The sequence below is a fragment of the Pholcus phalangioides genome, unplaced genomic scaffold (assembly GCF_987345545.1).
Source record: "Pholcus phalangioides strain wild (caught in Gottingen) unplaced genomic scaffold, Ppha-v1.0 ptg000039l_1, whole genome shotgun sequence".
Lineage (NCBI taxonomy): Eukaryota > Metazoa > Arthropoda > Arachnida > Araneae > Pholcidae > Pholcus > Pholcus phalangioides.
The window spans coordinates 9,678,618-9,695,974 of NW_028301625.1; the positions used below are offsets into that span (position 1 = coordinate 9,678,618).

General features: G+C 33.9%; 1 protein-coding gene across 3 annotated transcripts; it reads left to right on the plus strand.

Moving 5' to 3' along the window:
* Nucleotides 1–519: 519 nt before the first annotated feature.
* Nucleotides 520–15,786, plus strand: LOC149065553 (uncharacterized). Of its 3 annotated transcripts, XM_089253664.1 has the most exons (3): nucleotides 526–1,194; nucleotides 5,309–5,422; nucleotides 11,069–15,786. In XM_089253664.1, the coding sequence occupies exon 3, from the start codon at nucleotides 11,463–11,465 to the stop codon at nucleotides 12,690–12,692; it is 1,230 nt and encodes a 409-aa protein (XP_089109790.1). In that variant the 5' UTR covers nucleotides 526–1,194; nucleotides 5,309–5,422; nucleotides 11,069–11,462; the 3' UTR covers nucleotides 12,693–15,786. The 3 variants fall into 3 exon arrangements, with proteins under 3 accessions (XP_089109789.1, XP_089109790.1, XP_089109791.1); XM_089253663.1 differs by lacking the exon at nucleotides 5,309–5,422 and having other exon boundaries at nucleotides 520–1,194; XM_089253665.1 differs by lacking the exon at nucleotides 5,309–5,422 and having other exon boundaries at nucleotides 526–725.
* The last annotated feature ends 1,571 nt before the right edge of the window (nucleotides 15,787–17,357 follow it).

Sequence of the window (17,357 nt, forward strand, 5' to 3'; positions counted from 1 at the left end):
TTCCATTCCACTGTTATTACCGGTCCGCATAACAATAGTTTAGAGTAAATGAATTGAAGAATAAAGAATGATGTAGTCGGGCAGTCTTAGGAAGCACAGTAAATACTACGCGTGTTGGGACCAGAATAGCCAAAGTATTCAACAAAACAGATTTATTGGTTATTTTATTTATTGAGTAACACTAATAAGACACTGAGATACAGTGGTTCATAATAAACGTATGAATTTATGTAATAAAGCTTCTCTGCAACGCTATTCCGACCCATGATCCGATGTAACGCCAAACTCGTTAGAGCGCCAAAATTTTTTGGGACGGATGATGGCATTACAACAGGGTTCGACTGTATTTTAAATTAGAACAATGTGACGTGTGTGATCTACGAAAAATAGGGAGGGGGGAAATGATACTGTCCCGTTTATTTCGGGACATATGGTTAGATATTTACAGTTTCTTGCGCATCATTTCGTCTGTTTCCATTTAAAATGATTAGCAAGGTGCAAAACGCTAGGCTGTATTCTTCTATCAGCTTTAGCGGATTCTTACATAAACATAATAACTTGCACAGTTAGATGTCTCCTTTTTTTTGTCATTTTAATGTAATACTTTTAATCATAACTAATTAATTTCCCTAAAATTAAAATTGTTGCCCACGTGATAAACTAATTATATGATATCCAGCAATTAAAATAAATGTTAAATTCTCTAATGAAGCTCGTCGTGTTAGGTAACGTGATATTCTATTCTTTAAATTTATCAAATTTCTCTGAATGCCGTGATTTTTTTTTTAAATAGATTAAAATGGGATTTTACTGTGATCCGGATTCATGAAATATTCATGCTGTCTCCTCAAAGTTATGTGTGAATTTACTTTGCATTGATTTTATTTGTAAAGTATTAAAATTGTGTCTGGTAATTTAGGATAAGTTTTATTGTATTCTAATGTAGTAAGAAGGTTAAATGTAAATTGAAGTATTAGTACGTGTGTGGATAACTTTTTGTGTTAATCTAATGTAAATTCGTGTGGGGGTTCTGAAGGATTGTACATCTAACTGTGCCACTAATTTCTGTAAGAAATCGTCATAAAACTAGATATTGTTCTATTGAATTGCATAAGTTAGATTTTGACCATCAAGAATGATTCTGGCACGCAATCTTCAGAATTTGCCTTTGAGAAACCCTGGTGCCGATTTCAGGTAAGACGTTCAGTGTGTTCACAAATGAGGAATCTTGCAGTAGTCTATTTATTTCTTAGAAACAAAGCAGTGTCATTGCATAGGCGGATACAGAGTGGTGGGGGAAAGAAAGGGTGATTCTAAGATTTTTGCATTTTGCGAAAAATGCGACCGTAGCTTAAACCCTGGCCTAGGCTGAGGTTGATATCCCCTTCATTCACTATACACATCCTTAGTGTCTCCCTGCCCTCGTTTGAGGAGCCTGTATTCGCTTATGCAGTACTGCTTACATTAACAATTCTTCCCAACAAACACTTGCTCGAACAATCATTCTTGTTAAAAGCGATAGGCTAAAGTTCAAATTTTGGTTTACAAATAAAATTTGTATTGGAAATGTGCTTAATAATAACATAATCTAGAACACAAGAAAATTAAATCATTATTATTATTTTTTATTTATTTTAACTTACATTGAAGGTTTGAATATGTTTCAATGATATTGAAAAGCAAGGGGGTTTGATTTTGAAATTCCTGCTTGCGTTAATACACACAAGAGTGGGGAGACAATCTTTCATGGGCTCGTACCATGAATGTCATTCCTGTAGTCAATGATGCCTTAACAAATAAGTCTAAATCAAACAAGTGTTCCCTCAAACTATCAAAGGTTTTTAATCATTAATACACATATGCAATAGGCCTATGTTAGGCCTATATTTTCCAATTTGACCTTTCATTAAAACAATATAAATTAACAATAAACAAACAATTATAAATAAACAATATAAGAGCCTGACCCTTAAATCATCAAGATGTCCTTGCTTGCTATAGGAGGAAGAGCGCATCACATCAGCTTTGTCCCATTATATCTTCATGTAGACGTAATGTTCGTCTTAGTCTTTGGTATATGTACTACTCGTATTGTAGGAAACATCTTGTATATCAAGTCAAAACTAGTTAAAAAATTTCCAAGTTTTTGCTCGTTTTGGGCAGGGCTATATAATAAAGGCTGTTTTATCCCTTTGAAGTCACGCTTGCTATCTTGGCTTTGTGGGTGTGGTCTCTGAGCTACTGTGTGATGTAATGGCCCTAATACTTTATTTTAGCAAACATCAGCATAGCCTACTAAGCATGTTCCATTGACGTAGCATATGTTATGATGTTTATTTAAATTTAAAATTTTGACGTTAAATTTTAAATTTTCATTTATCTTCGGGTTAGCTGTGATGAGAGAGGATGGGTATTGGAAATTGGACCCAGGTTCCTGGTATCAAAATGTATTGTAGGTGTTAAGCAAACAGACAAGTTATGAACACAGTGAGTCTTAAAGATTCAAAAATTTCATTTAGTTCTTAAGCATAGTTGAATATTTAGGGCTCCTGGATAAATATATGAACATTACTTCATAATAGGTATGTAGGAAACAGCAAAACTCTCACATAAAATAACATACGAAATATGAGAAAGTTAAATTAGGATTTTTCATGAACTGTAGAGGGCAAAAATGGGCGAGCGGTTTGGTTACCCACCTCCGACTGATAAGAATATCGCACATTACCATCGGTTATAGCTTGAGAACTGAAGCTGAATAGAAGTCTTCGTGCCATAGGAATTAAGGTGATAAGGCCTTAGTGACTTAGGCCTCCAGGACGTGCGGGACAGCAAGAGTTCCGGGAGATGTATAGTTGAGGACTTGGGGCCTCCAGGACAACGCAAGGCCACATACAGAATCTGTTAGTAACCAGGGCAATGTCATAGTTCACTTGTATGTCAAGTCAATGTAGATTCTCATTTTGGTGCGCCAAAGTTTGAATAATATTGAATGATACTCAAAGGTATTGATACCTAGAGCATGGTCAAAATTCACTTGTACTAAAGCTTGATGGCATAAGTTTGAGAGAGTACTAACACCATTCTATATACCTATTATTTTTCAACCTTCAAAAATTGGACATGGTTGCTCTTGAAAAGAGCTTGCTTACAACCTCACAGCTACATTTTTTACAAACTTCTCCTAGCCAGCCAAACTGGCCAGAACAAGAAGAAATACTCAGTGTCTTCTTGGGAGAAAAAAAGGGAAAAGACTGGACTGAAGTCAATCGCTTAAAAAAAGCATTTGGAACCCTGAAGAGAGGCAAGAGGTTTCTCACAAGGTCAAGCATGTGTCACATCAACCAAGAGAAGAATTCAAGGTGTATGATAAAAGGGCATGCAAAAGAATGTCAAGGAATGTTGATGGAGGAGAAAGAACAAGTAGAAGATATTGTATTGTGTAGAAGATAAAGAATCACAGTGTCCACCTGTGTCTGGTTGCCTGGCTGGAACATCTCCAAAATAAAGATATATAAAATGAAAGAAAATCAAATGAATATAGGCCTATATAGAAAGAAATACAAAAATTTACCCATCAAATTTCAACACCACACTTATTTTTTTTTAATTGCTTATTTCACTATTTTAAGTGAGATTTCTTTTTATAGTGTTGTTTTAGTGTCACAGGTTATGTGCAAGTGGCATTTTTATAATTTATATGCTAAGAAATGAATTAAATCCAAGTAATAGTTGCCGAGTTTTAATGTCTTTTGATATTTCCATTTAAAATAAGAATATTTAAACATTTTGTATATTAAGATTTTTTTTTATATTTGATTCCTAAAGGGCATCTCAAGTATTTGGAACTTGTGGGTGCTCCTTTTGATCTTAACATAGGAAATTAGACCCATACTGTAAATAATTGTGTAACATCACACCCAGCTCAGATGTTACTCGCTATTCTTGTTTTTATGTTGCAGTTGTATTAGAAATAATGAAGTCAACACTTTTAAAAGTTACACCTAATTGAAGTGCAAATAAAAAGATAATTAAATAAACATTTTTTGAAAGTTCAGAGGATAATTTAAACTTTATCTGATTTGAGTTGACTTTCAATCAACCAATTAATTAAGTAGCCTAAATGTACATGATTCCACTTTCAGTGAAATGGATCGGTCAGAGATGCCATTGTACTCTAATTTACCTGGGTCCCAGGTTATTCGAAAAATATGGGTCCCTCCGCATATGTAATAAATCGAAAACAAATTTACAGTTGAATCCGCTTATAACGTTTTTCCCATTTAGAACTTTTTTCCACTTAGTACAACTTATTTTCGTGGTCTTAACAATAAGTAATTCTCATTATGATTTCCCGTTTAAAGTGTTTTCCTGTTTACAATGTTTTTTGTGACGGTTTTTTAAAAAACGTTATAAGCAGCACCCACTTTAACTAACAGTTGGAGGCACATATTTATATATTTACTAATAAATCAATCTATAAATTTCCTTCCGATTGATTGTACATTTCATTAAAAAAAATCTTAGCACTTTCAATATCTTCTGATCAAATTTAAAGCAATCTCTTTTCTCTCAGGCACTTGTATTCTGATTCCCTATTCATACTTTGGTTTTCCTGGTAAAATGATTTCATTTTCCTTCCCTCATGGTCCACCACTCTGATCTGTTGCCATTTAACTGCCACATATTTCCACACATGTATATAGGAGCTATGTCACATTTGTGTTGGAGAAACTTAACAGTGTGCTTATGTGTGTATGCCCAGCATTTGGCTTGTTTTGTGTTCAGTAGGTGGTGCCATCTGTCTGGCGCAGCAACTAGATAATATCTCGAATGGGACAAGCACATATTTTGGCACACCCATGTAATGTAGAAAAACGATTATAAAGGGTGAATTTGGTGCCCCCTAGTCCAGAGCCCGGGGCACTAAACCCGCCTCCCCCTCCCAGTTGCGGCCCTGCATCTATCCTCTAAACTGGTAATTCGTGTATTTGGAGTTTAATGTATACATATTTGTGTTGTGTGATCGCCGTGGCAACCAGAAGTTTTTCAAAGGAATAGCGAACTCAAAATTTGGAAACCTTAGAAAATCACATTTTTAGCCAATTACCATTGCGTGATCGCGGGTTCCAAATCCGGATTTTCACCAAAAGCAAAATTCCGGGGGAAATTTAATTTCAAAAATTAAAAATATTTTTGTAGAGAATTAAATTATTATATTGGAATAAAATAATTTCTTTTTTTATAGTATCTGTTCTGTTAATTTAAAATTGTTTTCGAGTGTTAGTGACCTAAACTTTCTGTGAAGAATTAGATCCTTGTGCCCTCCAAAAGCCGATTTTGCGTACACACCCATGATTTTTGTGATGTGAAACTGTGACACTACCACATAGCAGCTAGATGGCAAAACTGAATATTCAAGGTAAGAGTTTTAACAGATTTGGTTTTTTTTTTGCCATGGTCTCGGGAAAGTTTTACAGTTTGAATGGGTGTTCCAATCCTTTAAGATTTAAAAAAAAAATGTGCATTCGCAATATTGCAGGAACAATGCAAATTCACGGTGTATAGACGCTGTCTTTGAATGCCGGCAGATAGCCGCGGAAGTACCGTAATTTCCGGTATGTGACCGGAAGGGAGAAAATCTGCAGGGGAATAAAAACTCCAAAATTTGACAATTACGCGCCCCTCATTCAGGGAAGCAACCCGTGTGTATATCAATACAGTACAGTGTACAAAGTAGTAAAACCACTTTTTCAAGGTCGCACAATCATGATAGATGGTAAAAAGAAGGAAAAAAGTTGGGGAAATTTTTCTTTCTACTTTTTTCTTATATAGAACTAGGAAAAAACGCTTCCCGGAGGACGTGTGAACAAAATTTTTGTGTCCTTTTCTGAAATTCCAGGTATTTGATGCGTTATAACGCTTCAATGGCATCTCTGTGGAAGACTCGGCCAGCGAGATATTCTTATCCTCTGAAGACGATACTAAACTTGTCGAAATGCATAAGGAGTTTTAGTATTTGCCTCATTCGTTGGTGATTTTTTGAATAGCGAAGAGTGACATCATCCTTAGATAAGTCACCATCTGGTGACAGTGTCAGCAATTATGCCCGAGTGGTGCCATGGTAAGATGCTTGTCTTCCACTAAAATGAAGGTTACCATCAAGGTACATGGGTTCGAATCCGGGCATAGAACGTTAGAAGCAAGTTCTTTACCTACCGAGCCTAGGGCAACACAACCGATGGATAGAGCCTTCATTTCCCACCCAACTCCGTATTGGCAACCAACTCCCGAAATTGCCGCATGGCGATATATGACCAGAGTTGGTGCGCGGTAAAGTAGTGTCAGCAATTATGAGATTTGGTCTGAGTTAAGTCTGACTGTCCATGAACGGCCCTGTTCCGCGCGCAAGAGCTCTAAGGAAAGATTAAAGTTTGTTGCCTTTGTAGTCTGGTGCTCACCTGGCAAGTGAGATGATGTGAGTTTGAATCACTGCAAGGTCAGTTGAATTTTCTCTTTCCCGTGATTCATCTTCGCACCAGCCAGTTGTTGAAACCTTTGTGTGGATAGGGAAGAGTGACATCCTTTTGGATATGGGAAATCACTTGACAAAAATTTCAAAACAAGGTTATGCAAATGGCAGTCTGTCAAAAGTTGATTAATAGCAACTGAGAGGAAAATCATAGATAATTAATTGATATGATGGCCATAAGAACATTAGAAACAATTGTAGCGAGCACAGAAGACCTGCTGTGTTTGAAAAGATGTGAACAGATGCATATAGGCTAAGCAAATGCTTAGTCATTCCAACCAGCGGAGGCAGGCCTGCCACTCACTTGCCTAGTGGACACCCGCTCAAACATTTTGTCTGGTTCCAGGTGATTCTCTTCTTTCACTGCACCCAAAGGATTCTAACTCAACAACAGTTCCTGATTTAGAACAAGCCAGTAGCTATGTGAGCAGAAGCGAGTGCACCCTCTCTGTCTGAAAGGAGCCTAAGAGTAAAACTATCGATCTGTTAATATATTTTTATTGTCACACTCCCTGCATTAGTTGGCATGTCAGGAAACAGCAAGGAAGACCAAAGGAGACTAGAAATTTGAGTCACAAATTTCGTATAGTTCATTTCTGACCTCTAAGAATTGAGTGAATTGGCTAATTTGAACCTTGTCAGTTCTCTGCATTTTAGAATGATTTCTTTTTTGCAAACTCATATAGGTAGTTCAAACCTTAGGTTTGCTTTTGCTGCCACAAATCATATTTTATGAAAAATGCTAGATACTATTTCTTTGCATAGATTAGAAGAAAACGAACAGACCTGCCAACTCTCCAGATTTTGGCGAGAAACTCCGGATTTTTTGCCCTTTCTCCCGCTCTCCAGATTTGATAAAACTATCCATAGGCCTATTTTAGCAGAAAATTAGATTTGGAAGAAAAGTGTTTTCGATTTCTTTTAGATTGTATTTAGATTTTCCCGAGCTTTTTTTCACGATGTTGTGACATCAATGACTACGGTCGCCATTGGGAAAACCACCTGTAGACAAACCTGGCAACGACATGACTTTGTTTGCTTAGCGTTTATCGGCAACCATTTATCAGAGGATGGTCTTGGTTGCAGAAATTCCTGTATAATATTATTGTATTCTATTAATAAACAACCACGTGGCAAACACAATGATAGAGATATTGAGTGTACATCATGTGACAGTGATACCACTGCAGCTTTTTTTCGTCAGCAGCCTTATATTTTGAAGTTTTTAAATTGTTTTCTCTGATTAAATATCTTCAAAAAGAAAATATACAACTGCCTTTGAGAGTTCGTATATCCAAGATTATTCATCCCTGACAGCTTCCACGATGATTATATTCTACTTGGGGGCTACGCAGTTTTTGCCTGGGGATGGAGGAGGGGAACTTTTCTCAATTTTTATAAATAAAAAATTCATAAAAAAAATATTACATTTTTTTATCTTGGGCGAGGGGTTGGGGCCCTCTCAGGAGAATCACCAGATTTCTTTATTCCTGAAGTTGGCACATCTGAAAGAAGCAAAGAAGTATATAAGTAGAAATATATACAAATAGACTACTGAGTGTTTTGTAATCCTTGATCATTTGTTAATGATTGGAATTAGCAGAGAAATATCTTGAATTGTGTGTGTGTGTGCAATGCAATACATGATTTTGTTATATAAAAGTGACAGCATATTTTTTCAATTTCTGAACATGCATCAAAAGGTGCTAAGTATTATGTGCTGTGCTTTGTAATTTGGTTGACAATAAATTAGAGCAACAGAAAACGATTAATTTTCATTATAATCATCAAATTTGTGTGATAAACACATTTCCGAAAGTAAAAAACTATTTCAGTAGAGGTCGTGGTAATCTGAGGTGGATGGGACAGAGGCGGCCTCCAATTATCAAAAAACTCGAATTATCTGAAAAACAATAAAAAATGCTGCTTTGAATGTTGGTTTTACTTTTAAACAAAGCAGCAAAAAAAAAAAAAAAAAAAAAAAACAAGCAACAGCAGTGTTAGCATACTTAGTGTATTTTTATTCTTGAATAAGATATAGTTGTCATATGATGTATTTGAAAAAATGAAGAATGAAAAGGGTGCGAAGATGAGAGAGTGGTTGAGAAAGAGTTGGAGGTGGGATTGATAGTAAATGACACTGTGATAGCTTTCAACTGCCTTTCCAATGATTTTATGTGAGCAATTAGGGGACAGTGCCATTGTCCACCATTACAAAGAAAACTGCCAAACTTGCTGCTCTTTCTCAGTGACCCCCCCCCCTCCCCTCCAGAAAGTTGAAATGGTCAACGTCCATTCAAGGGAGTCTATATTTTTTACACCAGTTACCCATTATAGGACTGGGGACTGCCTAGTTCCTTTCAAACTGAAATTACTGTACTGCAGTAGTCCTGGAAAAAAAATTAAGAAGTTGGATTCTTAGATGAAAAAAAAGTGAGATAAAGAGGGTCTTGGAAGGAAATTTGAAAATTTTCAGTGGCTCGGATTATCCAGAAACTCAAACTTTTGGAGGTCTGGATTTTTGAGAGACTACTGCATTTTTTTTTCATTGTTTCATTTATTTATTCACGACTTGATATAATTTAATATCAGGCTTTTGGATGTATTCTGGATCATTCTCATGAAATAGGACAAAAAAATGAAAAAGTTAAAAAAAAAAGGGAAAAAATTTTTAGACGTTTTTTTACCTTCTAATAAATGAAATATAGTCAACAATGTAGTTTGTTAACAATTCATGATGAAAAAAATTAATTTTAATTTTATCATGTTAAGAGATGTACAAATCCAACAAGGCAATTGCCTGTTTCAGCACTTGATATTTATGGTTGAAACTCGCAACACGTGCCATATATTGTGGTATTTTTTAAACTTGGACAAGCACTGATACCCTGAACAATTTTTTTATCAATTGCATTTTTATTTTATTTTTTTATTTGTGTTTCTCCCTCCTTTTTCATCAATTTTATGGCGACAACAGATTTCTAATTTGTCTATTTTTCTATAGCATGAGTTGCATTCTCAAAACAGTCTTTAGATGAAACATTACTGCAGCTTCATGTTTAAAAATTTTGTGGTTTTTTTTTTTAAATTCGTCACTTTTTGAAATAAAATAAAGTATTCTGGACTCTTCCATGAAGCTGGGCTGGAAGAGATCACAGTAATGGGATAAGTCCAGTGGTAAAGTTCTAGTGTTCATTCAGTCATGCAGCTTGATGTTGCAACCAAGAAGTTTGGATTTTGTTTACTTCCCCCCCCCCCCCCAACTTATGATCAATCCATCCTTTTTTTTTCTTGAATAAACCTAATTTGTGAATTAATTTGCAATTCTAATTGATTTAAAAGAAAGTTCAAGTGATGGCTACATTCTCAACACAAAGTTCTCCAAACGTTATGAATGGGGGGGGGGGAAGCTGGGGAAAATTTTCATTTCACTATACAAACTACTGATAAAAGGTATTTAAAATTGTAAAAATAAAATGAGATATTAATGTATACTGGCCCTAAAAATATATATTTTTTGTTTTAAGATGGAAAATTATTTTAAAATTTGACATGGGCTGGGGACGGCCAGGGAAAAGGCATTTCCTTCACAAATGAAAATTTGTTGAAGCAAATTAAAAAAAAAATGCTATATTGATCAAAAATTTTAAAACAGTGGCGACTTTTAAAGCACCAAAATATAAATAGGAAGTGACAATAAAAGTTCTGTGTCAAATATATTTATTGTAAACTGCTGGGGACACAATTTAGGTCAATTTCGTGAGAATCACCCTTTTTTAATTCCTATTAGGCCAAACCTTGCTTTCTCCTGCATGTTGGAAATGGACCAGAAAAGCTGGTTCCCAAAGTTTAACGACATATAACAATAAGAATTGAGAAAAAATATGTGTATGCAGAGAAAGTATTAATCCTTTGGTTTATTCTTACTTGAGGTAGTACATGCAAAGGGTCACATAGACTGCCCATCTTTCTAGTTTTGAACTGTTGGGATACCTCTGTCTTCATTAGTAAAGTTGTATGGTTTAAGGCAGTGTTTCTCAACTTTTTTTTGACCCACTGAGCCATTTTTGGTACATAATTTCTATAGCAGAGCCCCTTAGGCGTATTTTTTATTTGTGATTTATATTATTTAAAAATACTTAATTTTTTTTTTCTAATTTACTGTTTTGATTTTTATTTTTCTCAAGCGGCCAAAGAGCCCCTAGGAAGTGCACACAGAGCACCAGGTGAGAACTCTGGTTTAAGGGATTTGTAAGCTTATGACTGGGCTGTAGCCAGAAATTTGTTCTGGTAGAGACCAAAGTGATATAGTAATAGACATAAGCTTATATGCGATTCCATACATAGGCCCATGTCATTTTCTCACATTTCGGAGTGGAAGGACCAGACCCCGCCCCCCCCAAGGTCATCCCTGCATGGTTATGACCTTGCTGTTAAGGAAGATAGATGAATATTTTGAGGTTTAATATGTATGTTATTTGAGTTTTTAATATGTATGTTATTTGAGTATGTCAATTTCATGTTTGTTTATTACAGGTTTGATACCTCATAATGCCAAAAATTGAATAAAGAATTAGACATATTCGACCCTCATAATATGAAAAATTTATGCAAATTGCTTGCATCAGATAATGGAAACACAGCTTTCAGACTACAAATTGTTATGAGAAATGACAGTAATCTATTTTAGAAAAAGAATTCTTGTTCTAATTATCCAACAAAGAAGGATCATTTGAAGAGATAAATATAGAGTTATAAGAACAATTTCAGATGAATTCAAACAATGAAGCAATATAATTAAACGTGCATTTTGAAGCTTTCGTGTAAAATTTTTTTTTTACAAATTAAATTGCATTGGGGGTCACTGTGGAATGAATTAATTTTTTTTTTCAAATATTTCTGGGGAGTTCTTTACACTCTACTACTAACCATGGAAAGAGAACGCCCTCATCCATGTAACATTTGTGGCAAAAAATTTCATCAGATGAATCAACTGCGACAACATAAAATTATTCATAAACCAGAAGAAGAGCGTCCTTTCAGTTGTTATGTTTGTGGAAAAAAGTTCAATCGTTTGCATCACCTGAAACTTCATGTGATGGTCCATATGGGACAGAGTCCACATACTTGTGAAATTTGTGGTCGAACTTGTAATCAACAAAGTGATCTAAAGAAACACCAGATGATACATACTGGTGAAAGACCTCATTCATGCCCTATATGTGGTAAAGGTTTCATTCAAATAGGAGGAATGAAAAGGCATATTGAAAAACACAATGAAGATAAAATATCTTTGACATGTGAGTTTTGTGGAAAAGAATTCACCAAGCCTAGTTATTTGAAAAAGCATGTTCAGAGCCACACAAATGAAAGACCATTTATATGTAAAGTTTGCTCCAAAAGCTTTTCGAGGGAGAGTGCTTTAAAACAGCATATTGTAGTTCATAATGCTGAAGAACCATATGTGTGTGAAAAATGTGGAAAAACATTTAAACGGGCTGGAAACTTGGAAAAACATTTTGCTATGCATTCGGGAGGTTTACCTTATCAGTGTACAGTCTGTGGGAAAGATTTTTTGCAGTTAGGTAGCTATAAGAAGCACATGGCATTCCATGGAATAATTTTATCATCACCAGAAGAAGTTCCTCAGTGCGATTCAATTCTTTCAGATTGCGATGTTAAGCCTACCATATGCGAGTCTCCATCCGGTGGCAAAATCATTGTGAAAATTGCTGATAACGTGAATGTGCCTGCACCTGTAAAAGCAGTTACTAATGCAAGTAATTTGGTGGGTATAGCTCATGGAATGCCTAGTATAAACTATGCAGTTGACAATGAATCAAAAAATAAAAATATCAATATAGAAGTGCCTGAGAATGATTCCGTAAAGGTTTCTTCAAGAGAATCATTGCAAGTGCCTGCATTGAGAGTTATTGATAGAGGTAGTTTGGAAGCGCAAGAAAGTGAAACCAGAGATAGCATTGGTAGCCAAATTGATGACAGTTTGGTACATGAACTTGCAAATAATGTACTATGTGTTTTAGATGAATGTAGTCTGGATGATGTATCTTTCAATGATGAAGATGAAGGGGGCTACATGGTTGTTGTAGAAAAACCCATAGAGGAAGATTTACAAGAACTAGTGAATTCTGTTTCTTAGCTCTGTGACTGGAATTTTGTTTCCAAATTTTGCTTCACGTTTGTTTATATTATGAATCGTGTTAGTCTGCAGGGCAGACTGACTGCCTGCAGACTGTGCAGTGTTTTTCTCTGCACCTCTATTCTGACAATAAGGAATTTTATGTTATTTCAATTATATTCAATCACAGCTTATTAGTTCAAATTTTGCATCATGTTTGTTTATATTATGAATGGTGCTATCGGTCTGCAGTGTTTTTCTCTGCATCTCTAATCTGACAATAATGAATTTTATGTTATTTCAATCATATTCAATTGCATTTTTGCTTATGTTTTTTGTTGATCTTTATGTATTTATGTATCCCAATTTATTTAATGTTGAAATTAATTTTAAGCAAATGTCATTAATAAATCAATGCTTTACAGAAAAAGATTAAATTTGTGAATCTATAACTCAATGATTTATATGTATTTGTGATTGAAATAAGTTGAATTCATTTTAATGGAATTATGGATAAGCAGTCGACTAAACATTTTTCAGAATTATCCAAAAATTATTTGAATTAACCAGAAAATGCACTAACTAATTTTTAAGACACCCAATAAATCAATATGAGTGTTTAATTCTCATTAGTTTTATGCTATTATTTACCAGAGATTCTATCAGATTCTATTGCAAATAAGAGTAGTCATATGAGTAATATCTCTATAAGTGGCATAATTGATTTTTGATTATCAGGTATTCTAGTCATTCTGCTATTTTATTCTGTATTTTGTTTGTCAGTTCAACCTCTAAATTTTCCTTGAGTGCCTTTACATTTCATTGGCAAAATTTTTACTTCAATGATTGTATTTGATTATCAATGTGTGTACAAAATAAAACATTTGAGAAATTTCCCAACATTAAAAAAAAAAAAGTAAATTCTTTCACATATAAACAAATTTATAGCTGCTGAAATTTTCACTGTATTTTAGTAAAAAGTTTTATCAATAAGAATCTATCCATTGTATGTGTTACATCGCTATGAATAATTTTCTTATCTTTAAAATTTATAAAGTTGAAAAAAATAATTGAAAAAAACTGTTAAAATCATAATAAATTAGAATTTGTTGAGCCTAATTACAATATAAGACCACATTATAATCACTTTTAACATCATCTGACCTATAACGTTACTTTTTATAGGAATGCCAGCATAATTAGTGAACTTGAATTACTCATTTTTAAGTCACCCTCCATATGAAGTAATTTTTATTGTCTCTAGGGGACGATGTTAAACTAAGGCCTTGATTGTATCTCAAATCTGTAGTTGATTGGCGATTATCTTATTTTCAATGATCTTAAACATTTGGTAGCAGCGATAGGTTCATTAGAACCAACCTTCAAGTCTCTGTTTGACCTTGATTCTTAATATTCATAAACTCAAATTGTTGACTCAAGTAGTATCTGACTTTTTATAAACATGCTGTATGCCATTGCCAAGTAATTTTCTTCATTTTGGTGACTTCCTAAGTTTATTTTATTCGTTGTAAAACTATTATGAGAATCATTAGGTTTTTATAACTTTTGTTTAAATTTGATGCTCATTGATTTAATTTTTTAAAATTTCAAAAATATTTTCTATTTAAATATACTTTCCATATAAATTCTTTTGAGTAAATTTGTATTTAACACTGTAGTGGCAATAATGGTCTGCTGAAGTCACACACACACAATAGTCTGTCATAAAATCTCTTGCCTCTAATAAAATCATCTAAAATTTAGAGAATATGGTGAATTAGCATTTTTAGATAAATCAATGTTAGTTATATTCAATGCAGGTATATAACATTTTGCTCAGTATTTTCTACAAAATTTTATTTAGCAGTTTTTACAAAGTAACTGTCTTTTTTTATTTTTCTGGCAGCGTATCAAACAAATTGTTCTTCACTAGGTACTTAGTACTGCTACTGAAGATGGAATAGCTGGAATACATAAATTGTCTACTATTTCTTTTTAATTCTCATTTTATTCAAATCCTATTCAATATTAGTGATTGCAGAGTTGTCATTAACTTTTCTTTTTAGCATGAAAGGCTTGTTGGGAAACCCCCCCCCCTCTTTTCTATATTACATTACAGTTATATATGAAGTTTAAGTTGAGATAGTTCATTTATAATTTATATGTAATTCGAATAGTGGCCAGTGACTTATTTTCCAGCTGTATGACAAGGTTTGTAATATATTCTGTAATTTTGGCCACTCAAAACTGAGGAATTAATATTTTTTAAACTAAAAATCCTATACTCTAATTTACAGGTATTTATATGTTAAAAAGCTGTGTTTATATATATTATATAACTATAATAAATTAAAAATATAAAAGCAAAAATTGCTTTTATAAATATAGTTGCGCAGAAATGGTAATGGGCCATAAATTTTATGATTAAATAAGCCACCAACAATAACTCTCACTAATGAAGTTCACTATTGAAGAATTTATCTAGATAAAATAATAAGCTACTGATAGTAGTAAGGTGGTAAAAGAACAATGTCTAAAAATTTATTTTAGACAAAAGAAAATGTCAAATTTTATGGTAGCATTACCAGTTAAATGTTAATCAAGTTTGGTTGTTTGTTGCAAAGTATGAAATGAAGCTTTTGGAGCATTAGATTACTCTAATACATATTTATTATATGATGTCATGCAGAAAAACTTTTGCAGACCTGTCTGGAAGCGATCTTTCATGTTATTTAGATAGAAAGACATGCCAAAATGCAAAAAATTAAAAATCCCGAGCGTATCTGTGATTTGGTCCATAATGCATGATAATGTTCACAAATGAATTATCTTTGTTGTGAACGAAGATTATTCATTCCAATCTTTAAAAAAATTTCTTTTGTACAAACTTTCCTTTTGAAAAAAATTTTGATGTATGTGGTTATTTTTTATGTAAAATGTATAGCTTATTTATGAACATACCAAATTTACTAATGTAATGATGAGTCAGTCAGCTGAAAGTTGCAGCACAAGAGTAGAAATTTCCATATTGGGAAGAGTTGTAATTTGGATAGATGAGAATTGGTTGAACTGAAAAAAAAATGGAGTCATTAAAGCTTTTTGATGTGTGTTACATGCAAAAAATTGTATTTCATTTTTTGGTGATGTATTTTTTTGTTTCAATGAATTGTCTAAATGAAGCTTCCATGATATAATAGCCCAGGGCGGAAAACAAAATATCTACCCTTGCGGACCTATTTTTGGTGCCATTCTATAAAAAAAGACTCGTGCCGCTGATATATACAGGCTTCAGGAGCCGCTTCTGATAATAGTATAGAGAAGAAGGTGTCAATCATTTGCTTACTAGGACATGAATCCCGCTTAGTAAGACTTATTTTTGTGGTTCCAACTTTTTCCTTATTGATAATTTTTCCTGCTTTAACTTTCTAGTGTTTGCTATTTCTCATTTGCAACGTTTTTGAGAATTCATCTCGAGTCCCCCGAAATCAGCGCACATTTTGCCTTTTTCTCATGAAATAGTAATTGGATGATTTTTTGCTCGGCTGGGATACATAAAATCATTAGGTTTTCTGAATATTATGCCGAGGTGAACAGGAAAAAGGTGTTTCTCGGTGGGGAGAAATATTTTTTCCTGTTAACCCCTCGGAATAATATCCAGAAAGCCTATTGATTTCATGAAAATGATTATTTTTGTGCTTTAATTAACTGAAGTCTTTCTTTTGATGGCCACTTCAAAGCCGACCACTTTCGAAATTAGCGTTTGCTTTTTTTTTTTCACTGGTTGAACACAATATTGTTTACTTGTTATTGTCCAAAAAATATGCAGAGAATTAACTGTCCAGATATCCGAAGATAATCGACGTGGTCTCTCTGAATAAGGAAGTAGAAAAAAATCTCAGAAAAGCCTAGTTCTTTACTTATGTTGTACTGGATAAATTTAAGAATGAGATTAACAATCTTCCTATAGTGGTGTTATATGGAAGACGTTTGCGTATAATAACGGCTGCTTTTTAGCTACTTCTGTATCTATTGGTACAAAATCAAGGCTAAAACAACGAACACTTGACAGATTTACAAATGCTAATTTCGAATAACATTTAAAGCTGTTTTTTTTCAGGTAAGAAAAATAGGTTTGTGTGTGCATAGGCGTACGCAGAATTTTCTCAAGGCGGTTTTCAATTTTTTTTTTCTTGATGTGGGTTTTACATTTTTTCCTGTAAAATAACAGTAATCTCGGCTTGAGGGGTTTAAAACCCCAACCCCCCCCCCCTTTTGCGTACGCCAATGTGTGTGCGCAGACCACTTGGAAATTAATTCTTCGCATAACATCCAATACGTATGCTTCCAACAACAAGAAAAGCTTTAAAAACTCAATTTGTAGACGAAAATCCTTTGATTTCGAGAATTACAGCGGCAAGATGTGCCAACATCACATAATCCGTAAGCGAAGTGTCGTGTTCAAAGAAATGAATATCGCACAAAAAAAACGGAACACTGGAATTTCGATGAAGAAACCCAAGTTTAAAGATGCAAATACGTGGGTGACAATTAAAATATAAGCTTTTTTATTCCTGTATAAACCTTGTAAATGCTCGGAATATAAATAAGTGCTGCTTGTACTGTCTGTAGTAATGTTTTCAAGTGAATCAAAAACTCCAAAGAGAAACTAAGGTAGGTGAGAAAATT

What these genes read in the sequence shown, in the direction of transcription:
- LOC149065553 (XM_089253663.1), top strand. Translation starts at nt 11,463, where the DNA reads ATGGAAAGAGAACGCCCTCATCCATGTAACATTTGTGGCAAAAAATTT.